Raw genomic sequence first — 25,895 nt, 5'->3', positions numbered from 1 at the left:
TGGATAACAGATTTAAACCTTAAATGGGAAATGATTAGAATTCTAGAAGAAAACGTAGGAAAGACTCTTAACAGACATTGGTCTAGGCAAAGAATTTATGAAGAAGGCCCCTAAGGCAATCACAGCAACAACAAGAATAAATGAATGGGACCTGATTAAATTAAAAAGCTTCTGCACAGCCAAAGAAACAGTCACGAAAATAAACAGACAGCCTACAGAATGGGAAAAAATTTTCACATACTACACATCAGATAAAAGACTGATAACAAGAATCTATTTAGAACTCAGGAAAATCAGCAAGAAAAAAATCAAACAATCCTATCAAACAGTGGGCAAATGACATGAATAGAAATTTTTCAAAAGAAGATATAAGAATGGCTAAAAAAAGTATGAAAAAATGCTCAACATCCCTAATCATCAGGGAAATGCAAATCAAAACCACAATGAGATACCACTTAACTCCGGTGAGAATGGCCTTTATCAAAAAATCCCAAAACAACACATGTTGGTGTGGATGCGGAGAGACAGGAACACTCATACACTGCTGGTGGGAATGCAAACTAGTGCAACCCCTGTGGAAAGCAATATGGAGATACCTTAAACAGATTCAAGTAGACCTACCATTCGATCCAGCAATCCCATTGTTGGGCATATACCCAGAAGAACAAAAGTCATTCTATAACAAAGACACCTGTACCTGAATGTTTATAGCAGCACAATTCACAATCGCAAAGATGTGGAAACAACCCAAGTGCCCATCAATCCACGAATGGATTAGTAAACTGTGGTATATGTATATCATGGAGTACTACTCAGCTATAAGAAATAACAATGATATGACATCTCTTTGGTTCTCCTGGAGAGAATTGGAACCCATTATATTAAGTGAAGTATCCAAAGAATGGAAAACCAAGCATCACATGTACTCACCAGAAAACTGGTTTCCCTGATCATCACCTAAAAGCACATTGGGGAAGGATACCAATTGGATATCAGACTGAGATAGGGGGTTCGGGGAGGGGATAGGTGTATGCCTACATGATGAGTGCATTGCACACCCTCTGAGGAATGGTCATGCTTGAAGGTGCTGACTCGGGGAGGTGGGAGGGGGAGGGGATGGAAGTATGACTACATGGTGAGTGCCAGGCACACTGTCCGGAGAATGGACATGCTTGAGGCTCTGACTCAGGGGGATGGGCGTGACATGGACAATGTATATAACCTGAACTTATGTACCCCCATGATGAGCTGAAATAAAAAAAAAAAAAAAAAGTTCGAATCTTCACATCTTCACCAACACATGCTGTTACCTTTTTTATTTAAAAAAAATTAGCCATTTTAGGGTATGTGAAGTAATATTTCATTGTGGTTTTGATTTTCATTTTTCTGAATACTAATGATATTTAGTATCTTCTGATACTATATTTGATACCAAATACACACATAATGACATGAGCAGCTTTTCATGTGCTTATGGGCCATTTGTATATCTTCCATGGAGAAATGTCTATTCGGATGCTTCGCCCATTTTAAAATTGGGTTATTTGACATTTTATTATTGAATTGTAAGTACTCTTTACACATTCTAAATGCCTTGCATGATTTGAAAATACTTCTGTTCTCCGGGTTATTTTTTCACTTTCTTGGTGATGTTGTTTGGAAGTAATCCTTATAGTGAGCAGTGTGAAAACTTGCAGAAGTTCTGAAGCTTTTTCACTAATGAGGGAATTCTCTCTGTATAAAGATTTAATGAATCCCTTTCCCTTCCAATTCATATAAGAAATGTATATCTAAATATACACTTAAGTGTGTGTATAGATATATTTTCACATACATATTTTTATAATGGTTTTAATATGCTAAAGCAGGTGAGTTGATTTAAAGCTTTAAAAAGTAATTACTTAACAAACAGCATGTATACTCTACAGCTAAATTGAACAAACACAATTTCCTATTACAAATATCTTTCATGAGCTTTTTGATTGAGGCAAACAGCATTGGTGTTCTACCTAATAGTAGACATTATTCTTCCCCTTATCCCTAATGCCAAAAAATTCCTTTCATGTTAGTGGCTAAACATGAGAGATGGTTGTTTTGTCAGTTCTCTTTGCAACTCTATGGCAATTTGGCATAAAGGGACATCATCTGTTGACTGCTGGAGAAGATTTACTTCGTGATATAAAGAGAGAGATAAGTGAGAGAGTTCTTTTGCCTTGTTCTCTTGCTTTTGTACTTGGATACAGTTGTGTAGATGTGATTCAGGAAGCTGTGGCAGCTCTTTTCTGACCATTGAAGTGCAAATCCTGGAAATTAAGGCCAAGAGACTGAGGACAGTGGAGTGGCAGTGTCTGGGATCTTGTTGAGAGTACTTAGTTACTGAACCAAACCTAGGACACGCTACCTCCAGATGTACTGTTACATGAAAAACATAAGCTCCTATTTTAAACAGATTTTTACCTAAGTATTCTGTATTGTGAAGCTAAAAATTTTCTCTTTGATAACATTGATTGAAAGTTACATTCCCCAGGTAATAAACGGAAAAAATATTTTAAAAGATGAATATCTTGAAGGATACTTTTGTACTTTTCAGTAAACATTGAAGGGAAAAATTGTAATTTATTAAGATGAGGAGTTTGTGCAGAATTAAACCTAAAAATTTTGAATATAATCTTACATAACTAGTGTCCTTTAAAAAATTTTTTGAATTTCAGCATATTATGGGGGTACAAATGTTTAGATTACGTATATTCCTTTGGCCACACCTGAGTCACTCCTTCCAGCGAGTCCATCCCCCAGATGGTGCATACCACACCCATTAGGTCTGTATATACCCACCCCCTCCTCTCCCATCCCATCTGCCCGACACCTGATGAATGTTATTACTATATGTGCACTTAAGTGTTGATTAGTTAATACCAATTTGATGGTGAGTACATGAGGTGCTTGTTTCTCCATTCTTCTGATACTTCACTTAGTATAATGGCTTCCAGCTCTATCCAGGATAATACAAGAAGTGCTATATCATCATTGATATTGTGGCTGAGTAGAACTCCATGGTATACATCTATCACATTTTATTAATCCACTAATGTATTGATGGGCACTTGGGTTATTTCCACATCTTTGCAATTATGAATTGTGCTGCTATAAACATTCTAGTGCAGATGTCTTTTTTATAGAATGTCTTTTGTTCTTTTGAGTAGATGCCTAGTAGTGGGATTGCTGGATCAAATGGTAGTTCTACTTTTAGTTCTTTGAGGTACCTCCATATTGCTTTGCATAGAGGTTGTACTAGTTTGCAGTCCCATCAGCAGTGTATGAGTGTTCCTGTCTCTCTGCATCCATGCCAACGTTTATTGTTTTGAGACTTTTTGATAAAGGCCATTCGCAGTGAGAGAAGTGATGTCTCATTGTGGTTTTAATTTGCATTTACCTGATAATTAGAGTATTGAACATTTTTTCATGTGGTTTTTTGGCCATTATTCTATCTTCTTTTGAAAAGTTTCTATTCATGTCCTTTGTCCAGTTTTTGATAGGTTTTTTTTTTTTCTTGGTGGTTTTCCTGAATTCTATGAGATTCTACTTATCAGCCCTTTATCAGATGTGTAACATGTGAATATTTTCTCCCATTCTGTAGGTTTTCTGTTTGCTCTCGTGATAGTTTCCTTGGCTGTGCAGAAGCTTTTTAATTTAATCAGGTCCCATTTATTTATTTTTGTTGTTGCTGTGATTCCCTTTAGGGTCTTCTTCATAAATTCTTTGCCTACACCAATGTCTATAAGAGTTTTCCCAACATTTTCTTCTAGAATTCTTCTAGTTTCACACCTTATGTTTAAGTCTGTTATCCACTGATTTTTGTGAGAGGTGCAAGGTGTGCATCCTGTTTCAGTCTTCTGCCTGTGGCTATCCAATTTTCCCATCAATAGACACAGAAAAAGCATTCAACAAAATTCAACATACTTTTATGATAAGAATGCTTAACAAAATAGGCATAGATGGGACTTTCCTAAAAATGGTACAATCTATATATAACAAACCCACAGCCAACATCATACTGAATGGGGAAAAATTGAAAGTATTCCCATTTAGAACTGAAACCAGACAAGGTTACCTTCTTTCACTGCTTCTATTCAACATAGGGCTGGAAGTCCTAGCCAGCGCAATCAGACAAGAGAAGGAAATCAAGGGCATCCAAATGGGGACAGAAGAGGTCAAACTATCACTCTTTTCTGATGATATGATCTTATATCTAGAAAATCCCAAAGATTCTGCTATGAGACTACTGGAATTGATAAACAAATTCAGCAAAGTCTCAGGTTATAAAATCAATGTACAGAAATCAGTAGCATTCCTATACATGAACAACTGTCAAATTGAGAACCAAATCAAAGACTCAGTACCCTTCAGAATAGCAAGAAAGAAAGTGAAATACCTAGGAGTACACTTAGCTAAGGAGGTGAAAGTCCTCTACAGGGAGAAAATATGAAACAGTGAGGAAGGAAATAGCAGAGGACATAAGTAGGTGGAAAACCATACCATGCTCATGTGTTGGCAGAATCATCATTGTTAAAATGTCTATACTATCCAAAGTGATCTACAGATTCAATGCAATCCCTATTAAACTGCCAACATCATTTTTCACATATCTAGAGACAATAATTCTATGCTTCATATGGAACCAGAGCAGACCCCAATGATATAGCCAAAACAAGATTAAGCAAAAAGAACAAATTGGGACGCATCAGTTTACCAGAATTCAAGCTACACTACAAGGCTATGGTAACTAAAACGGCATGGTACTGGCACAGGAACAGAGACATAGACCAATGGAACAGAACTGAGAACCCAGATAAAAAACCATCCTCATACAGCCATGTCATCCTGTCAAAGCAGACAAATATATACACTGGGGAAAAGAATCCTTATTCAATAAATGGTGCTGGTGTCTTTTAGTTTTTATATACTCTTGTGGCCTCTGAAATGTAAGCATTCTCCAGTATTCACTTTTCTATATTTGTTGAGATGGGTAAGAGTTAATTCAATGTACTCAGAATATTACAGTCAGAAGAGTTCATGGCTTCTTATCAACTATAATCTGACTCTATTTCTTTATTAATTTTAATAAAGACTGAATTGTAGTTTTGAGATGCATATGTTTATTATGCAGCCTCAATTGCCCAGTGGGTAATGGAGAACCACTGGAAGTTTTAAAACTTTGGAGAGACACAGCTGCACTTTCAGAGCGTATTCCAGCAGCAGTGCAGATGGGCTAAATAAAAGTGAGTATACGGAAAATTGCTAGAATAACAATTAGGAGCCACTATAATTCAGTAGTACAGCCCAGTTAAAACCTAAAGAATGAGAGGTCACTGATGTGTAGATGATATTCTTACCATGAGAGAAATGTAGAAAAGGTTCTGAAGGTTTTCACCTAGAGAATATAATTCCCATAAGTATTTAAGGAATTCCTGCTATGAACTCTGCACTGTACTTAGCACCAGAAGCAAAGTAGTACACAGAAGTGATCCTTACCCTTACATAATTTCTAGTTTTTAGGGGATCACAGGAATGAAAGGGGAAGAAATTTCTAATGAATGTTACAATGGAGGATCTATCTGAAGTTATGAGAACATACGTAATGACAGCTATTTATTGTCTATTTACCATGTGCCTGCCACCATTCTACCATTTTAGTTATATTATCTCATTGAATTGTCACAACCCATTGACAATTAATAGGAGAGGCTATTATTGCTATCTCTATTTTAGAACTTATGAACCTGAAGCACAGAGAAGTTAAGTAAATTGACCAAGATATTCTAGTTTGTAAACATAGAGGAGGAGGGATTCAAACACAGGACCTGAAACACCATAACTCCTTTTCTATAAAGAGAGGAAACTGATGATCTCATTACTGAAATGTCACATTTAAAGGCTGAGCTGGATACTCCATTAGAAATTTTCAGTTGGTGTTTAGAAGTAAAAAATTTAGAAATGACATAAGCCAATAAAAGTTGTTTTGGTGATATATCAGGAGAGGCAACACCTGAAGTGAACGACTTACAATCCTTGAAAATTTTCAGATTAAAAAAATGTATAAGGAAGACTGGGGTATGTTGTGTAGGAAATTTCCACTTAGAATATGGAAGAAAGGGAGAAAAAACCCGAAGAATAGATTTCCTTAGAGAGATCAGGATGGTGGGAGGATGGGAGTTTATTTTTGGCTCTGCCTTGGTGGATGTACAATCCCTAGAGTGAAAGGAAAACTTGAGTAGAATATTGAATCCCTAAGGAGCTAAACACAGAACATGGTCCCAGATGTAAATACAGTCTCCTCATTTCCCTATTACTCCTAGAACTGTTTCCTGGGGAAGAGACTGAGTAAGCTTCTATCGTGTTTATAACCAAGTGCATTATATCTTTAAATTCACATGAAATGTGTGTCTTATGTAGTGGTTAAAGTGTTAATAATAGAGACCCTTTATTTTTCTCTGTCGCTTGAGGGGAATCAAAGTCATAATCATAAATTATGATGTGTAAATCAGAAATATTTTCAAGATATAGCAGAAATTAAGTCTGGACTGCATTCTCTTAGAATCAAAGGAATCCAAACCAGGGACCCTGAAATTACTCTTCCAGGACCACAGGGAAATAACAAAGATAAGAAAGCACCAAGGTATTCTGGACTAAGAACAGTCAGTTCCTGAATTCTATTTATATCAATATTCTCCTTTTTGAGATGGAAATCCAGGGATCTAAGATATTCCATTTGCCCACGTGTTGCACAGTCCTGGGACTCAGGTGAAATTGGTGCAAGAATGCATTTGAGGAGGGAGCAGGGAATGTTCAGAGACATTAGAGGGCACAGTGGTTGCAGTGTCTCTATCAGTAAGTATGCTTTCCTTGGACAGAACCCTCTCTGTTCTAGATTGATAGCTTTTTCACTGTGACATTGCACAGTTAATTAAAGTCCAAGACTCTGGTTCCTTACTTTTGGAGTAGAAATGAGTCTTGGTTCCCATCCCAATAGAGTCTAAACTGCTTTAGAGGACAGCAGCGGGCAGCAAACTCCTCTGTATCCAATTTTACTGGACAGGAGAGGGCTCAAGTGAATAAAGAAATGATGGATGAGAGAGGAACAATTCTGTCCTGGTCACCCCTTCTTATTCCTTATCTCTTGTTATTTCCAGAAGTCATGTTTGCATATGGCAGGACTGGCCTTCTCTCTGTGGAGTAAGTTGGTGCTGCTCTGTAAAGGCAGATTTTGTGGATCCAGGTCAAGGTAGTGTCAGATATTCATATACATTTGTGGGCAGATTCACTGTGGGAAAGACTCTGTTGTCCTTTAATGCAACTACTTTTTCTGTCCCCACAGATCCTCTTAGAGAAGAATGATTCCTGGAAATGTCTCTCTTGTGACTGAATTCATTCTGGTGGGATTAACAGACCAGCCAGATCTCCAGCTACCCCTGTTCTTCCTGTTTCTAGCAATGTATGTGGTCACTGTGTTGGGAAATTTGGGCTTGGTAACGCTAATTGTGCTGAGTTCACACCTTCACACCCCCATGTACTTTTTCCTCTTTAACTTGTCCTTCATAGACCTCTGTTATTCTTCTGTGTTTACACCTAAAATGCTGACGGACTTCGCATCAGAAAAGAACATTATCTCCTACATGGGGTGCATGACCCAGCTTTTTTTCTTTTGTTTTTTTGCCATTTCTGAATGCTATGTGCTAACATCAATGGCCTATGATCGCTATGTAGCCATCTGTAACCCACTTTTTTATAACATTGCCATGTCCCCTAAAGTATGTTGCAACCTCATTTTTGGTTCATACTTGATGGCCTTCTCTGGCGCCATGGCCCACACTGGATGCATGCTGAGACTGACCTTCTGTGATGCAAACACCATCAACCACTATTTGTGTGACATCCTCCCTGTGCTCCAGCTCTCCTGCACCAGCACCTACGTTAATGAGCTGGTGGTTTTCATTGTAGTTGGCATCAACATCATTGTGCCCAGTCTCACCATCTTTATTTCTTATGGTTGCATCGTTTCCATCATCCTTCAAATCAGCTCCAAGGAAGGCAGGTCCAAAGCCTTCAGGACTTGCAGTTCCCACATAACTGCTGTTTCTTTATTCTTTGGATCAGGTGCATTTATGTATCTCAAACCGTCTTCTGCTCTTAGTATGGATGAGGGAAAAATCTCTTCTGTCTTTTACAGTAGTGTGGTTCCCATGATGAATCCCTTAATCTACTGCTTGAGGAACAAAGATGTGAAACTTGCACTGAGAAAAACCCTGAGTATTAGAAAGTTTTGATTTGTAACAGTACATCTCTGTCTATGTGGTTATGGGACTGGGATATTCTGTTTATTTAATTAGAATATTCTAGTGGCAGCCTTGTTATCTTGTATCCTTTTACCATGGTAAAGAATATTTGACTCTTCTCTCAATTTGCTTATAATTTTTAGGATAGGTACCCTTCTTTACTAATTTCACAATATCTTCCACTTTTCAACATTTTCCATTTAGGAATAACATTAAGAAAGTAATTTATCTATGTTGTTTTTTTCTGTGTGTCCTCACAGACTTTCTTTTGTTTCCCTCTAGAAAAACATTAATAATCATGCAAAAACAAAAATCAAATAAAGTAGCACTAGGAGAACATTGTGCCATTGGGTATGGAGTTTCTTTTTTAAATTTTATTTTTTATTGGTACATAATAGATGTGCATATTTTCAAGGTACATGTGATAATTTAATAAATTGGTGTGGAGTTTCTTATTTTCTATTTGTAATGTACTATTGCAAGCTTGAACCAGCTCATATGGCTCTACTCCTGTCTGTTCATCCTCCCCTGGGTAGGAATGTGTCTCCTTCAAACACCAGTGTCACAAATAGAGAATGTTTCATAATGAATATCAAACATCACCCATTTTGCAGCTATACAGTATGCATTAAGCTTCTTTTGGTAGAGATTTCCCATTTACCTTTGTATAGCCTAATAGCACATGATAGATTGTTAATATATATTTACTGTATGGAGAGTATACTGATGCTTAGATATTAATAATTGACTTAAAGTCACACAGTTTGTTAATGAAAAAGCCTAGAATATACTATTCATTCCTGATTTCAGATCTACTACTCTTTCTAGTATACTTTCTGTCTACTTAATTTTATAATTTTTCTTCAATAAATATAAGTATAAAAAGATTTCTATTTTGAAAGTTAACTGAGTTTTATTTCTGGATTATACATGAATTTTTCTTAGGGTGTCTGCTGCTTTATTTTTTGTTTAGAAAACTAATGGGATGGTTCTTTTGCACTGGGACAGATGAGGCCTTTTGGCCTAGGATAGTTGGAAGATGATTGCCTCAACTAGGGAGTTGCATTTTTCTACAAAATTTTTTTAAAAAATTGAAATATTTTCAAGGTCTTGTAATTCAGAGAACAGGATCTGGGAGAGAAAGGAGCCCAGCAAATGTCACTTAGGCTGGGACCCAACGAGGAAGGTAGCCCATGAATAAGTGGTCCTTTCGTAGGGAATTATTAATGAGGTTTTAGAAACTCCGCTGCAATCTGAATTGGTACCTGTTCTGTAGATTTGTATCTGCTTCAAATGCCAGAACTGTTGTAAAACATGATACATGACATAATCAGAACCAGATATTACAATTGTAATTCAAATTCAAAAGTGACAAATATTGGGTTAGAGCATTTTATACCTCACTTTCATGGATAAGTGCTGTTCCTGGAGACCAGGATAGACGTGAGTCAAAAGATGAAAGTCAGCTACACTCAGTTAAGTAAAGATGAGAGGGAACAAGTTGACTGTTCACCTTTGCATGTATGTAATTGTAATGCAATCATCATGGGTTTTGTCTTTCTATAAATAGGTCACAACAGGGAAGCGCTGTTGATTCAGAACAAATGATTTGATTTATAAAAATTATGGTGAAATGTGATGGCCAAATAAGTCATGAAAATAAGTATTTTGGTAGTTACTGCTGAGAATGACCAAAAAAAAAAAAAGGACTATAAACGACTACAACTAGAGAGGAACAATTATTTAAAATATGAACCAAATGAACCAAGAAAAAGAGCTCACTCACAATTGACATGGGGATTAGGAATATTTTGACAAAACTTTGACTTGAATCTTTGTATTAAAGTTCCCCAATTAGTGATAGCTCTAGAGGCAAGATTTACTGGTATGTTTAATTTGGTCTTACATTACCTGGGCAAGAGCCTTCTGATATCCTTGCTGTAAAAGAAAAACAATACACAGAGCAGAGACAGTAGAATAAAACAAAATGGTTTTTAATTCATTTCTAGGTATCTGACCTCCTCCCTACTCTCCAAGGAAAGGTCATTTTGTGGAAATTTGCATCAGTGCATTGATCACTGCTTATCAAAACTAAAGTTTGAAATTGGAGCTCATTATAGAAATTGTAAAGTGTGGTAGAATACTAAGTATCCTGTATACAGGTTAGAATTAAATTATACATAGTGAAATACAGTCTGTTACAGGTCAGAGCCTTTCTTTTACAGTTGATATAATGTTAATGCTTGAGCCATTCTCTTCCCTGTGCCTCAATCCACTACCTTTTTTTCTCCCCTGTTTTGTTTTATACTGATTCTGCGTTTCCACGAGCATCTTCTGATTCCTTACAACTGAATGAAGGTTTTCTTTTTTTGGCTTTCATCCCATTTGTATTTATTTCTACAGTTCTGTGTATCACATTGTATTATAAGTGCTTTTTACGTTCATTTGTCAGTCTGGATATATTATAAAATTGAGAATAAACATAGATTCTTTTCCCATAAAGTGAGTGGGTCTCTACATAGGGCACAGACTTTAAAAGTATGAGTAAACAATATTATGTTTTAATGCTATCAAATATATTGTATCCATAGGGAAGAAAATGGAGTTAATTAAGACTGTTCACCTTCTCACCACTCTAAGTAGGATAGATGCATGCTGAGTATAGTGGGTGAAGTTCATCTAGTCTTCTGATGGGGTCAAAAACTTGTTCCTTCTTTTGTCTGTTCAGGGAGGAAGCCTACTGCTAACAACAAGGCTTGACAGATACGAGTCTTATGTTAGCTGCCCTGCAGGCAGATGCCCACTTTGATCCTCATGAGGCCAGCTGGATACAGCCCTGACTCTTGTGAAGAGTTGTCAAACATTCAGAGCTGATATGCCCAACCACAAGTTGTTCTTGTATGTGTTAAAAAATGTGTGTGTATATATATATATATATATATATATATATATAATTGAATATGTAATATAATATAAATTTACATTTATATTTACACACAAAGGCATAAAACCCATAGATATGCTTTCATGTCTAAAATAGCATAGGTATCTAAACTCAAATATATTAGAATTTAAATGTTAGCCAATTTAATAATTAAGTAGCATAAGCTTCAATAATGAGTATTTGCTTGAAGTTCCCAGCTTCAATTTGCGAATGTCCTGGGCACCTCTATAAAAAAAAGTCTCTATCCCATACAAAAGTACAAGATCTTTAAAGGTAGAACATCACTTTGTTAACTGTTATATTCTCAGTTTCTAGTACCTCGTTGGTGCCCAAGTGATATTATTTGAATAAATTAGTGACACTGAGTTACTGGTATATATATCAAGTGGTCCTAGTGAGTCACAGGGGTCTGGTGTGTAATGTCAGGTTAGTTAAAGTTTAAGATGGTGGCTTCCTGCTCGAGTCCATTCAGATTATTTTTTCTGTGCACATTAGAATTATAAGGCAGTTCAAAATAAGTAATGCTATTCACTATATTTAAAATAGTAGTTCATTCTTAAGATCAAAATATATTGTTTTATTCAGATAGATAAGTACTAGTATGAACCTTAGAAGCATGGCTTTTTAATTTAGATTTTTACTTAAATATCATCAAATTTAGCTATGCTTATTTTTACCAATAAACTGAGTTTCCATGTCTATATCATTTCTTAATTTTACCCCCTCACCACTGAGCTTTGATGTAGAACTGTGGCCAATAATAAATTCAGAAGAATATCCACATTTAAAATCATTTTTTTAAAAAAATTAACTTTCTAAGATAAACAAGGTTACAAGTTACTTTATCAAAATAAAGAGGAAACTGAATGGGAAATTTAAAATAAAATCAAACCCATTGTCTTCTTTCATTCCCCTCTTTCTGCAATACAGTGTCTACAGGAAACTGTTGGCATGTGAGATACCTTAAATGAGGAATGATTCAGCAGATGCGTTGTGCTCTACTATGAACTGACCAATTTTAAGACCCTAGATTTTTCTCTCATTTTAAAATAAAAATAGAAGAGCAAAAGAAGGTACAATTAAGAAAAGAAATAAAAAAAGGGGAAGCAACTCAAAGAGGGGCCAAACCCTTATGTCCGGAAATATTTTACATACTGAAAACACAAAGATAAATTGAACGTGGATCCTAATTCATTGAGAAGGTAATATTTTACATAAATATCTGGGAAAATATTTTAAGCTGATGAAATAGCCAATGAAGAACCCCTAGGGTGTTAGTTCTGGCATGTTTGAAAAACAGTAAAGACTGTTGTAGTGAATGAAAGGAGTGAGGGAGAGAGTCGCGTAGGAGATGAAGACAGATGTAACAAGGGGCAAGATCACGTTGATCTTGTGGACCATTGACAAACTCGAGTTTTGCTCTGGGTGAAATGGAGTACAGGAAATTAAAACAAAACCCGACTTACATTTAAAAAGATTATCATAGATGCTATGCAGAGAATAATTCGTGTGAGGCAATCAATGTAGCAGAGAACTGAATAAGAGGACTTCATAGTAATGCAAGTAAGCAATGATGCTTTTTCACATCAAGGAGGATGTGTCAGAGCTGTGATATGGGGAATAGTGATGTATCTGTAATTTATATAAAAGTATAAATATAACATTTTGAAACCTTTTTTCTTTTATATTTCAGCATATTATGGGGGTACAAGTGTTTCGATTACATATATTGTCCTTGCCCCACAAGAGTCAGAACTTCAAGAGTGTCCATCCCGCAGACGTGTGCATACCCATTACTTGTGTGTATATGCCCATCTCCTACTCCCCCCACCCATCTGCTTAACACCCCATGAATGTTATTGCTATATGTGCACTTAAGTGTTGATCAATTAAAATCAATTTGATGGTGAATACATGTGGGGCTTGTTTTTCCATTCTTGGGATACTTCACATAGTAGAATGGGTTCCAGCTCTTTCCAGGATAATACAGGAGGGACCAGATCACCATTGTTTTTGTGGCTAAGTAGAACTTCATGGTTTACATATAGCACATTTTATTAATCCACTCATGTATTGATGGGCATCTGGGTTGTTTCCACATCTTTGCAATTGGGAATTGTGCTGCTATAAACATTCAGGTGCAGATATATTTTTTATACAATGTCTTTTGTTCTTTTAGGTAGATGCCAGTAATAGGATTGCTGGATCAAATGGTAGTTCCACCTGTGTCTCTTTGAGGTATCTCCATATTGCTTTCCACAGAGGTTGTACTAGTTTGCAGTCCTACCAGCGGTGTATGAGTGTTACTATCTCTCTGCATCCATGCCAACATTTTTTGTTTTGGGTCTTTTTGATAAAAGCTATTCTTCCTAGAGATAAATGATATCTCATTGTGGTTTTGATTTGCATTTTCCTGATGATTGGAGATGTTGAGCATTTTTTTCATATGTTTGTTAGCCCTTCATCTATCTGGTTTTGAAAAGTTTCTGTTCATGCCCTTTTCCCACTTTTTGATAGGGTTGTTTGATTTTTTCTTGCTGATTTTCTTGAGTTCTATATAGATTCTAGTTATCAGCCCTTTATCGGATGTGTAACATGCGAATATTATCTCCCATTCTGTAGATTGTCTGTTTGTTCTCATGATAGTTCCTTTGGCTGTGTAGAAGCTTTTTAATTTGATCAGTTTCCATTTATTTATTTTTGTTGTTGCTGTGGTTGCCTTTTGGGTCTTCTTCATAAATTCTTTGCCTAGGCCAATGTCTACAAGAGTTTTTCCAACATTTTGTTCTAGGATTAGAGTTTCATGCCTTAGGTTTAAGTCAGTTATCCGCCATGAGTTAATTCTCATGAGAGGTGAGAGGTGTTCATCCTGTTTCAGTCTTCTACATGTGGCTATCCTGTTTTCCCAGCACAGTTTATTGAATAATGATTCTTTTTCCCAGTGTTTGCTTTTGTCTTCTTTGTCAACATTAGATGGCTATAAGAGGATGGTTTTATATTTGGGTTCTCATTCTGTTCCATTGTTCTATATACCTGTTCTTGTGTTAGTACCATGCTGTTTTAGTTACAATAGTCTAGTAGTATAGCTTGAAGTCTGGTAAATTGATACCTCCCAATTTGTTCCTTTTGCTTAAGATTGCTTTTGCTATATGGGTGTGAACACTTAAGTGCACATACTGCAATAACATTCATTGGGTGTTGGGCAGATGGGAGGGGGGAGAAGGGGATGGGTATGTACACACACATAATGGGTGTGCACACCATCTGGGGGATGGACACGCTTGAAGCTCTGACTCCGTTGGGGCAAGGGCAATATAGGTAACTTAAAGATTTGTACCCCTGTAATATGCTGAAATAAAAAAATTGAAAACATTATATAACACAAAATAGTATTTGTTGTATCACATAATAAATGTAATATATCTTAAAGACAACATTCTGGGAATATGTTATTGAAATAAAAGTATTGGTTTGTAAATTTATATGCAAAATGACTATTATCTCAGCATTGCTTTTATGGTAAAAAACTGAAAAAAATAAGGAATTTCCATCAATATGGAGTGGTCGAATAAGCAATGCTATATCTATAAGATAGACTATTTGAGATATTTGAATGAAGCATTTGTAAGTGGCAAAAGGAAGAGGTAAAAAAAATATTTCCTTGTAAATCATGGGCATAGCCCCTGCAAATGTGTTTGAGTATAGGAATTAGTATAGGTATGAGGAGGTAGGAAAATATGGGTGGGTGTATAATAGTTTTAACATGTATAACTGGGGGTGATGAGTTGGAGGGAACCTTGAAAGGAAAGAAAATGGTGAGTAAAACATAAAAGGGAAAGATGCCAGAAAGATGGCAGAGTATGAAGCACCAAGGATATGTCTCCCCACTTAGACAAAAATTTTATTGGTATAATGTGTCTAATGTTAACTATTTTAGAACACTAGAGTCTATTGAATTGCATAGTAAATTGCAGTTAATTTCTGACAGTTTCAGCTTTTAGCATAGAAGCAGTCACTCATCCCCCACCACCCAGTGCCCTGGCAGCCACCCATGCAGGTATCCCAGAAACAGCTTGCACACATCTTGAGGAAGCCAGGGCAGGCAAAAAGATCCTGTACTCCAAATTGCACAGATCTGTACTCTGACTGTTCATTGCTGCTCTAATCTCAGAGGTACAGACCAGAGACTTTGTCATTTTTGTTGCAACTCTCTCCATCGTTGCAAGTCCCTCCCCCTCTGGTAAAAGTGACTTCCAGGAAATTTAAAGCATTAGTGCCCTCCTGCCTCTTCATTTTTCTCTTTTTTGCCTTCTGTGAGGCAGATATTAAAACTGGGACATTCAAAAGCAACTGTATGTACAAGGGAAATTAGAAAGTCATTGTGCATGCCAGGAAAATATCCAGGCTCAGAAAAGACCTGCGAAGACATTAAGTTTACATCTCAGACTGATCACTGGCATAGAGAGAACCTACATGAATCCAATTTTTTTTAAAAAAAAAACAAAACAAAACAAAAAATGAACAAAAACAAAAGTAGCAAACCCTTTTGAGGAGAAGAATCTGAACTCTGTATTTGTCACATTATTAGATTTATATGTCCAGATTTTAAGAAAAAATTTGCAAAATACACAAAAAAACAGAAAATAAGGACCCTTAAAAGGAAAAAAATTAAAATCAATTGAAACTGTTCCTGAAAAATACCTGATAGCAGATCTACTAGACAAAGACATTAAAACAATTGTCTAAAGTACGCTCAAAAAACTTAAGGAAAATTGGAGAAAATTAAGAAAATGATGTATGAACAAAATGGAAATACCAATAAAGAGATAAAAAACCTAAAAAGAAACCAAAAGAATATATTCTGGAACTAAAAAGTACAATAATTGAAATGAAAATTTACTAGAGGTATTAAAAGTCCAATTTAAGTAGAGAGAAGAATCAGTGAACTTGACGATAGATCAATAGAAATTGCTGAGTGTGAGGAACAGAAAGCGGCATGATTCACAATAGCTAAAACATGGAAGCAACCCAGATGTACTATGAGTGATAAGTGGATAAGCAAAGTGTGCTACATACGTACAATGGAATACCATTCAGCCTTAAAATGGGAGGCAATTCTGACATATGCTACAACAGTCTGCTACATGAAATAAGTCAGTTATGAAAAGACAAATACTATATGATTCCACTTATGTGAAGTACTTCGAATAGTCATAATCATAGACACAGAAAGTAGAATTGAGGTTGCTAGGAGCTGGGGAAAGAGGCAAATTTGGAGTTATTGCTTAAAAGGAAGGGAGTTTCAGTTTTACAGGATGAATAGAATTCTGGAGATGGGTGATTATGATGGTAGCACATTATGAGTGTGTTTATATAATACCAGCGAACTGTATGCTTAAAATGCTTCATATGGTAAATTTTATTAATATATTTACTTTGCCACAATAAAAAATGATAGAAAAAGGAAAGTGATTTGTTTTAAAAGATTATAAAGTATTATGCATGATATGGTCATAGATGTCATAATGTTAAAATTATGTGTGTAGGAGACATATGTGTGTCAGCATGTAATATATTTTTGGACAGCTATTTCAAATAAGTCCTTAATTACATGTTAGCTACTGTGTCCAAAAGACAAAGAGCACCATAAGGAGGAGGAGGGAAGAGGAAAGTTTTCTTATTTTCCCTAGGGGAATGTGTAATCCCTGGTATGAAATTTTTGAGTAGATTATTGTCTTCAAAGTCACCAGGGTTAAAACATCTTCATTCATGTATAAATAATTTCATCGTTCATTCTTTCATAAAATATTTAAATTACGTAGGGGCTTTGAGAAGCCTCTGTAACAAGCCTTTGAAATTTTGAAGCATTGAATAAAAAAACTTACATGATGCTATCTGTCATTACCTGAAAAACAAAGAGTGCTCTTTCCTTCCTTTTTTGCAGTTTAATGATTACTTCTGAGCAAAATTACTAATGTTATTACAAATCATGACCTTTGGGTGACTGACATCAAGGACTGAGACTTATAAATGGCCAAAGCCTCTCCACACAGAAGGAAGAGGCATGCCTTTGGTATAACATGCCTATGAGTGTGTTGTTTCTGTATGAACATATGTTTTCATTTACTTAAGTAAATACCTTGGATGGGGACAACTTGATTAATATTTCTAACTGTTTTCTAAATTAGAAGTACCATGTTGTATTGCCTTCAGTATTTTGAGGTAATTCCAGTTGCTCTGTATACTCACCAGCAATAGGTATATTCATCAAAAATAATTTTAATCCTTCTAATAGTCTTGAAGAAGCATTTCGTTACAGTTTTAGTTTGCATTTTCCAAATGGCTAATGATGTTGAGCATCTTTTCATGTATTTATTTGCCATCCATATATCTTCTTTGGTGGAGTGTTCATGTCATTTTCTAATTTCTTATTCAATTATTTTTAAACTTATTGTTGAGCTTTAAGTGTTCTTTGCATACTCTATATAAATTTCTTACTATATATGTGATTTGCAAATAGATTCCCCCAGTGTTTGGCTTATCATTTTTTTTCTTTTAATATATTTTCTAGAGTAAAAGTTTTTAGTGTTATAACTTCCTATTTAACTATTTTTTTATAGACTGTGCTTCTGGAATTCTGCCTTAAGAATCTTTGCCTAAACCTAGGTCAAAAGTATAGCGGCGTGGATACTTTTATAGTTTTTTTTATTTTTTATTTTTTTTATTTCAGCATGTTATGGGGGTACAAAAGTTTAGGTTACATATATTGCCCCTGCCCCCCCTGCCCCCCAAATCAGAGCTTCAAGCGTGTCCATCCCCTAGACAGTGCACATTGCACTCATTATGTATGTATACACCCATCCCCTTCCCCACCACATCTGCTGGACACCCGATTAATGTTATTCCTAAATGTGCTCTTAGGGTGATGATCAGTGAAACCAATTTGATGGTGAGTACATGTGGTGCTTATTTTTCCATTCTTGGGATACTTCACATAGTAGAACGGGTTCCAGCTCTATCCAGGAAAATACAAGAGGTGCTATATCACCATTGTTTCTTGTAGCTGAGTAGTACTCCATGGTATACATATACCACATTTTATTAATCCACTCACGTATTGAAGAGCACTTGGGTTGTTTCCACATCTTTGCAATTGTGAATTTTGCTGCTATAAACATCCAAAAGAACAAAAGACATTCTATAAAAAAGACATCTGCACTTGAGTGTTTATAGCAGCACTTTTATAGTTTTAATTTGCATTTTATATTTTTTTATTTCAGCATATTACAGGGGTACAAATGTTTAGGTTACATATATTGCCTTTGCTCCACCCGAGTCAGAGCTTCAAGTGTGTCCATCCCCCACATGGTGTGTACCATACCCATTAGGTGTGTATATACAGCCCCCTTCTCTCCCATTTGCATTTTCTTAATGCCTAATGATACGGAGCATTTTTCAGGTGCTTGGATGCCGTCCATCTAATCATTTTGGTGAAGTAATTCTTCAAATCTTTGCTCAGTATTAAATTGGGTTGTTTGTTTTCTTATTGTTGAGTTTGATATTTCCTTATGTATTCCAAATATACATTATTTATCTAACATATGATTTATAAACATTTTCTCCTACTCTGTGTCTTTTCTATTTATTCTCTTACCATTGTCTTTCAAAGAACAGAATATCTTAACTTTCATGAATTTTGATGTCTCAATTTTTTATTATGAATTATACTCTTGATGTCAAATTTAAGAACTCTTTGCTAATCCCAAAGTCACCCTAATTTTTCTCTTATGTTTTCTTTTTAAATTTTTATGGCTTCAAGGTTTACATTTAGTTACATGATCTAGTCTTAATTAATGTTTGTGTATGGTGTGAGTTATTAATTTAATTTTTTTTACATATGGACATCTAATTACTCCAGCACCATTTCTCAAAGAGTGATTCAGACTCATGGCTTGAGATGATTTGTTATACCCTTGTGAGGGTGGAACTGTAGGCTCCCCATTCAGCCTGTGCTAGTGTGGGTGTGGGTGGGGTCATTTTTTTGTGTGGTGTTTGGCTGGAGTAGGGTGTTTATTGTCTAAAAATTTCCATCAGAAGGCTGCCACCTTCCTTGTCCTCTGGCTAAAGTAGGCTTTTGTTTTGGTTTTTTTGTTGTTGTTGTTAATTCGCATTTCTGTGTTTCCACCTTCTTTGGCTCCAGATTTGGGATATATGAAGCCAGCAGAAAAGCCAAGGAACTTACCATGATACTTTTCTTGGGTCCTGAGTTTCCTATTCAGTCTGCCCTCTCCTCTCCACCTTTCAGGGTCTTCTGTTTGTTTTATTTCTAATCCAGGGTTTTCTTTTTTTCTTTTTAGCTGTAGTTAGATGGAGTAATAGGGGGAAGCATATCTTCTCCATCATCCCAGAAGGAAAAGTTTCATATGGTTCTTTCTTGTATTCTCATTTCTTTGCTAAGATTTAAAAAAATTTCTCATCTGTTTCAAGAGTGTTTGTAACTGCTTATTGAAGCATTTTTATGATTGCTGCTTTGAAATTATTCGCAGATAATTCTAATACCAAAATTGTCTCAGTGTTGGCAGTTGTTGATCATCTTTTTTTTTTTCAAGTAGTATTCAACTTTGTTCCTGGTACGATAAATGATTTTCAATTGTATCCTGGACTTTTTGTGTATTAGTTAGTGAAACTATAGATTTCATTTGATTTTCTGTTTTAGTAAGCAGTCACTGTGTTTTGTGTAGTGTGTAGATCTAGGTGGGTGTCAATACTCTCTTGAAATGGTAGCACATTAACAGTGATTTTTCTTACAGATTTGATTTTAACCTTTTAAAGGCAAAGACATATTGAGTCAGAGCAACCCAAGGTTATTACATTTGTATTTACCAGAATATCATGCTATAGTATAAACTTCTATTAAGCAATTAAAATCAATTAAAAGTCTCCTTTTCCTTTGTCTATAAAATATGCAGAACTAAATAATGATTATTAAAAGGACTCAAAATAATAAAAATGAGCATAAAAAATAAACTATACCAAAATATGCATGAATTCTTATTAAAGATAATATACTGTCAAGAATTATAATTAGCAAAAATTTCAGTGATTTAAATATTTATAAATGACAGCAGAGGCTCCTTTCTCTTGTGCCTGTGGATTATATAATTCCTGGGGGAGGTTCACATCTACTACCATAAATTTGGGTATAAACACAGGCATCATAATTTCTTCCCTGCAGAGTTTACCATGATAGGGGAGGTCCCAGGGGAGACCTAATCATGGATTTCTAATCACCTCCAAAAAATCATAAGGCTTAAGGAAATTCCATGTGCTCTATGACATGTTGTCTCTGGTGTCAAGGCTGTGGTTTTCCTTTTAATCCATTTGGCAGATTTATAAATAGAAGTTTGATCTACGTCTCAGAATGAGTCCTGGAACATTCAGATTGTGAAATCTATGCTCCATGTTCTGGCCAGTCAAGGGAGAAGATTCTGAGACTCCATCTGGTCAGCTCTGATACTTGCAAAGCCTTCTTCCAGGATAGTGGAGATGAAACACACACAAGGTCAGCACTGAGTGAAAGGTGTGTGAGTTAATCAAATTTCTATTTTTCTCTCTCCTGTATGTTTCTAAAAAAATGTGGAAAGGTATTATGCTGTCTAATAAGCAACTCACTGGTATAGAGCTCTGAGTCTACAGCCTGTATTTCCCTCATCATATATTCTCTATGTTGGCTTCCCCCTCAGTCTGGTAGCAAGACATCCATCAGCATGGCAGCATCAGAGAAGGAGAGGACATTTGTTTCTTTCTTAAAAAAAAATTAATGTGTACTATACATATAGAAGACATTAATTATCATAAGAATGTAGTTTGGTAAATGCTTATAAACTTAGTAATTCATATAACTAGCACCCAAATTCATTATGTTTCTTTCATGACTTCTTACAAAAATCTGTGAAGGCACATTCACCTTCCTTTCTTCATCCTCTGTCTAGCCAGCAAGGATAGAGGAGAATGTGTAAAAACACTAGGTGATATGGTTAATTATAAATCTTAGGTTACCAAGAGTCTCTTCAATCCCCGTTATCAATTGTTGACTTCATGGATTCTTATAGTAAGGTATCTAGAAACCCAGTAGATTGTGTGAGACTCCTGTCTAGGAAGCAGAATAAAGGAATCCTCTCTTACTTGATGGTCATAACAGGGGAACTAAGGTGTCTAGTAGATTCATGGCAACATGAGTAGGAACTAGGAAGTGAACATGAAAGAAGAGAGATGAGAGACACATCCCCACAACCCCAGCTCATTCGTTGGCAGATAAGCTTTCACTTCAGCTACTCCACCTCTGTATCTTCTAGTAAGGACAGGAGTGATTCTCACAATCAGTTCATGTAGACAAAGGACAGAGTGGTTGAAATTTTGAGGGGTGGATGTAGCAGTACATTCAGAGCCCATGAAACAAAGAACTCACCCAAATTCCACAAGTCTGAGTTCCCTCCTCATAAATGAGAATTTGTCATGAGACAGTTGAGGTCTCTATTAATGGAATTTTCTTTTGTCCTCTCAGATTTTTGAAGATGAAAATGCTGGCTAGAAATGATTCCTTAGTGACTGAATTCATTCTTGCTGGATTGACAGATCGTCCAGAGCTCCAACAACCCCTCTTTTACCTGTTTCTAATGATCTACATTGTCACTGTGGTGGGCAACTTTGAATTGATCACTCTTACTTGTCTAAATTATCACCTCCACACCCCCATGTACTATTTCCTCTTCAACCTCTCTTTCATTGATCTCTGTTACTCTTCTGTTTTCACTCCCAAAATGCTGATGAACTTTGTATCAAAGAAGAATATCATTTCCTATGTTGGGTGCATGACTCAGCTATTTTTCTTTCTCTTTTTTGTCATCTCTGAATGTTACATGTTGACCTCAATGGCCTATGATCGCTATGTGGCCATCTGTAGTCCATTGCTATATAAGGTCACTATGTCCCATGAGGTCTGTTCTGTGCTAACATTTGCAGCTTATACAATGGGATTTGCTGGAGCCACTGCCCACACAGGGTGCATGCTCAGACTAACCTTCTGCAATGCTAATGTCATCAACCATTACCTGTGTGACATACTCCCCCTCCTCCAACTTTCTTGCACCAGCACCTATGTCAATGAGGTAGTAGTTCTCATTGTTGTGGGTGTTAATATCACAGTACCCAGTTTTACCATCCTAATTTCTTACATTTTTATCCTCACTAGCATTCTTCATATCAAACCCACTCAAGGAAGATCAAAAGCCTTCAGCACTTGTAGCTCTCACATCATTGCCCTTTCTCTCTTTTTTGGGTCAGCAGCACTCATGTATCTTAAATATTCTTCTCCTGGATCTATGGACCAGGGAAAAGTTTCTTCTGTTTTTTTATACTAACGTGGGGCCAATGCTCAACCCCCTCATCTACAGTTAGAGGAATAAGGATGTCAAAGCTTCACTGACGAAAGTCCTGATTAATATTCAAAGGCAATTTTGCCAGTCAAGAGACATTTGACAGCGGAGAGAATTTTGATTGTAGCAACCTGTATGTGTATGTATCAGAGGGACACTATTGGCATCCAATGGGTAAAGCAGGGATGCTATGCATCTACACAGGACAGCCCCACAACAAAAGATGATCTTATCCCAAATGTCAAAAGTGCCAAGTTTGAGAAACCTTGATTTATATGAATATGGATGAGGAACAGGACAGCGATACTAACATCTATCAAGCTCTTTTTATGTGTCAGGCACATTTTATAATACTTTCTGTGAGTTAACTCATGTAATTCCCAGAACAACTCTATGAGACAGCTCTTTTGGTAACCTCAGTTTATACACATACATAGGAATACACAGATATGAAGGTCAGAGATAATCTATCACTGTCCACTGTCTCAGAATTAGGAAATTAAGAAGTCTGGATTTAAATTCATTCTGACCCAAGGGTTCACTCCCACTCTTTCAACCACTTTACTATATCTCTTTACTGAGGTGAAATGCACACACATGTGTAGTGTTAAATTTATGGTCTAATATTAACATTTTACTAAGCAATCTCAGAGGCTCATAGAAAAGTAGTAGAACTGGCAAGTTTCTGTGCCCCTGGACCTTTCTCTTGTAGAATGGAGCATAGACTCCAGGTGATGATGATGAGAGTGTCAAAGGGGGTCACCCACTACTCTGCATTTGGAATTAGAATTTCTCAGAGTGAAATTATAAACTAAGTAGAACATTGAGTCCCAAAGGATCTGATGTTAGGTCTATGACACAGGATATAAACACAGGCTCAGTATATATCTACCCTCCAGGGGCTCATCTAACTCAGGAGGAAATCATAAAGCAGAAAATAATTTTCTGTGCTTCTAATCAATTCTTCCAGAATTGTAGAGTGTGAGATAGATTTTCGTTTGAGTTAGCTGTTTAGGAGGTTCATACAAGGTAGCTGTTATCCTCCTTGCAGGTGAAAAGAATCATACGGGAAATTGTCAAATAGAAATCATGGCATAGTCCCTAGAATACCTCTTCTAGGATGCCAAAGACTGAAGTCTGCTGTGATGGCTGTTACATCCCATCATCAGAAACCTTGACCCCCTCAGCACAGTGGGGAGGAAGGGCCTTAAGGTCCAGTGTGGTCAGTCCTCCAAGGATAGGAAGGTGAGCATTGAATCACTTTTGTCTTGAAAATTTCTTTTCAAACACAAAACTATATAACTCAAGGTTCTGCGGGGCTGGGGGGACAGTATTTATTGATGTTTTCAGCCCTAATCCTTAGTGAAGCCTAAGGAGAAGGGAGGGAAAGATGTGCAGAGACGTTGGGAGGTCTACTAGCATTCTCTCTGCACAGACACACACAGGATCAGGGGAAGGATGAAATGGGAAATACTGGGGAATCACCATGAAAAGTCTTGCTTTTTAGATGGCTTGTTGTGTGTTTTCAGACAAACCTGAGATTGCAAACCAGCACATTCAGCTCTCCCTCTGGATATAAAAAGGAGGGTCCATTGTTAATGTCGCCTTCTACTCTGTTCCTGCAGATCACACCTGTGGAGTGAATGGCTGTGGAAAATGACTCTTCAGTGTCACAGTTTATTCTCATGGGATTAACAGATCAACCTGAGCTCCAACTGCCCCTGTATTTTCTGTTCTGGGTGAACTGCATGGTCACTGTGGTGGGAAACTTGAGCTTAATTAATCTAATTTGCCTGAATTCACACCTTCACACCCCCATGTACTTTTTCATCTTCAATCTGTCCTTCATTGATCTCTGTTATTCATTTGTCCTTATCCCCAAAATGCTGATGAGCTTTATTTCAGAGAGGAACATCATCTCCTTTACAGGATGCATGACTCAGCTATTTTTCTTCTGCTTTTTTGTACACTCTGAGTGTCTCGTTCTGACAGTCATGGCCTATGATCGCTATGTGGCCATTTGTAAGCCCCTGCTGTACACGATAGCCATGTCCCCTCAGAGCTGTTCTCTGCTGATGTTTGGCTCATACCTGATGGGGTTTGCTGGTGCCATGGTGCACACAGGGTGTATGATCAGGCTCACCTTTTGTGGTTCCAACATCATCAACCATTACATGTGTGACATCTTCCCCCTCCTCCAACTCTCCTGCAGCAGCACCTATGCCAATGAGCTGGTGAGTTCTGTTATTGGGGGCACAGTTGTCATAGTATCTAGCCTCATTATCATCATCTCTTATGCTTTGATTCTTTTCAATATCCTTCACATGTCCTCAGCTAGGGGTTGGTCCAAAGCCATCAGCACCTGTGGCTCCCACATAGTAACTGTTGGGCTCTTTTATGGCTTTGGAATGCTCACTCATGTTAAGCCATCATCCGCTGGGTCTGTGGGCCACGGGAAATTGTTTTCAGTGTTTTACACCAATGTTGTTCCCATGTTGAACCCTCTCATTTATAGCCTGAGGAACAAGGATGGCAAATTTGCTCTGAAGAAAACCCTGCAGAAAATGAAAAACTGAGCAGAGCTCGTGGTGCAGCCTTAGTCCCTGTCTGCACTGCTGGGTCTTTCTCTCCTCTTCTTGCTCCTCCTCATCCTATGACTCCTTTTCTTCTTTTCCTTCTCTTCATCTTTCTTTCTAAAGTCTTTTTTGCTAGATTTATACTTTAATATCTCCCTCTTTCAGCATACAATGTAACCATGTGGGCCTGTTTTTGGACTTGAAAGTCATCTCAGCCCCACGGTGGCCCCAACCAGATCCTTATTCCCCGTACCAGATGGAGATCCTGAGCTGATAACCTTTCCTATGTAAGGATCATGCTACCTCCTATTTTTTCTTATCTGTCTTTCCCATCCAAGATGAGCCAGGGAGCTGGATGCTGTCTGACAAGATTATTTCTTTCTTGCTTTGTCTGAAGCAATTGCATAGATCCCTGTCCTGTTTCAAGGGTTTTATTACTTATTTATTACTGCATTAAAGCAGAGGAAGGATGACAACAATTGTGTGGACCTGAGTAAAGTTGGAAAAATTTCCAGAACGTTTCACGGTTCTTTTAGTAAAAATCCTTGTTAAGGATTTTTAGCCTCATATCTGTAGTGGAACTGTATACCTTATTGTACTGAGGTCC

General features: G+C 36.8%; 3 protein-coding genes across 3 annotated transcripts; all 3 read left to right on the top strand.

The window, feature by feature from the left end:
- Positions 1 to 7,391: 7,391 nt before the first annotated feature.
- On the top strand, positions 7,392 to 8,324 carry LOC123641172 (olfactory receptor 8B3-like). Its single transcript, XM_045555697.1, has one exon. The coding sequence runs from the start codon at positions 7,392 to 7,394 to the stop codon at positions 8,322 to 8,324; it is 933 nt and encodes a 310-aa protein (XP_045411653.1).
- Positions 8,325 to 21,851: 13,527 nt separating this feature from the next.
- Positions 21,852 to 22,697, top strand: LOC123641171 (olfactory receptor 8B3-like). The gene has a single exon (XM_045555696.1). The coding sequence runs from the start codon at positions 21,852 to 21,854 to the stop codon at positions 22,695 to 22,697; it is 846 nt and encodes a 281-aa protein (XP_045411652.1).
- Positions 22,698 to 24,310: 1,613 nt separating this feature from the next.
- LOC123641955 (olfactory receptor 143-like) lies at positions 24,311 to 25,288 on the top strand. The gene is given in 1 exon segment (XM_045556907.1): positions 24,311 to 25,288. A coding segment is annotated over 1 exon segment (978 nt).
- Positions 25,289 to 25,895: the final 607 nt, after the last annotated feature.

Source organism: Lemur catta, chromosome 7, assembly GCF_020740605.2.
Source record: "Lemur catta isolate mLemCat1 chromosome 7, mLemCat1.pri, whole genome shotgun sequence".
In the NCBI taxonomy this organism is placed as follows: Eukaryota; Metazoa; Chordata; class Mammalia; order Primates; family Lemuridae; genus Lemur; species Lemur catta.
This window is presented reverse-complemented; position numbering and strand designations above follow the sequence as displayed.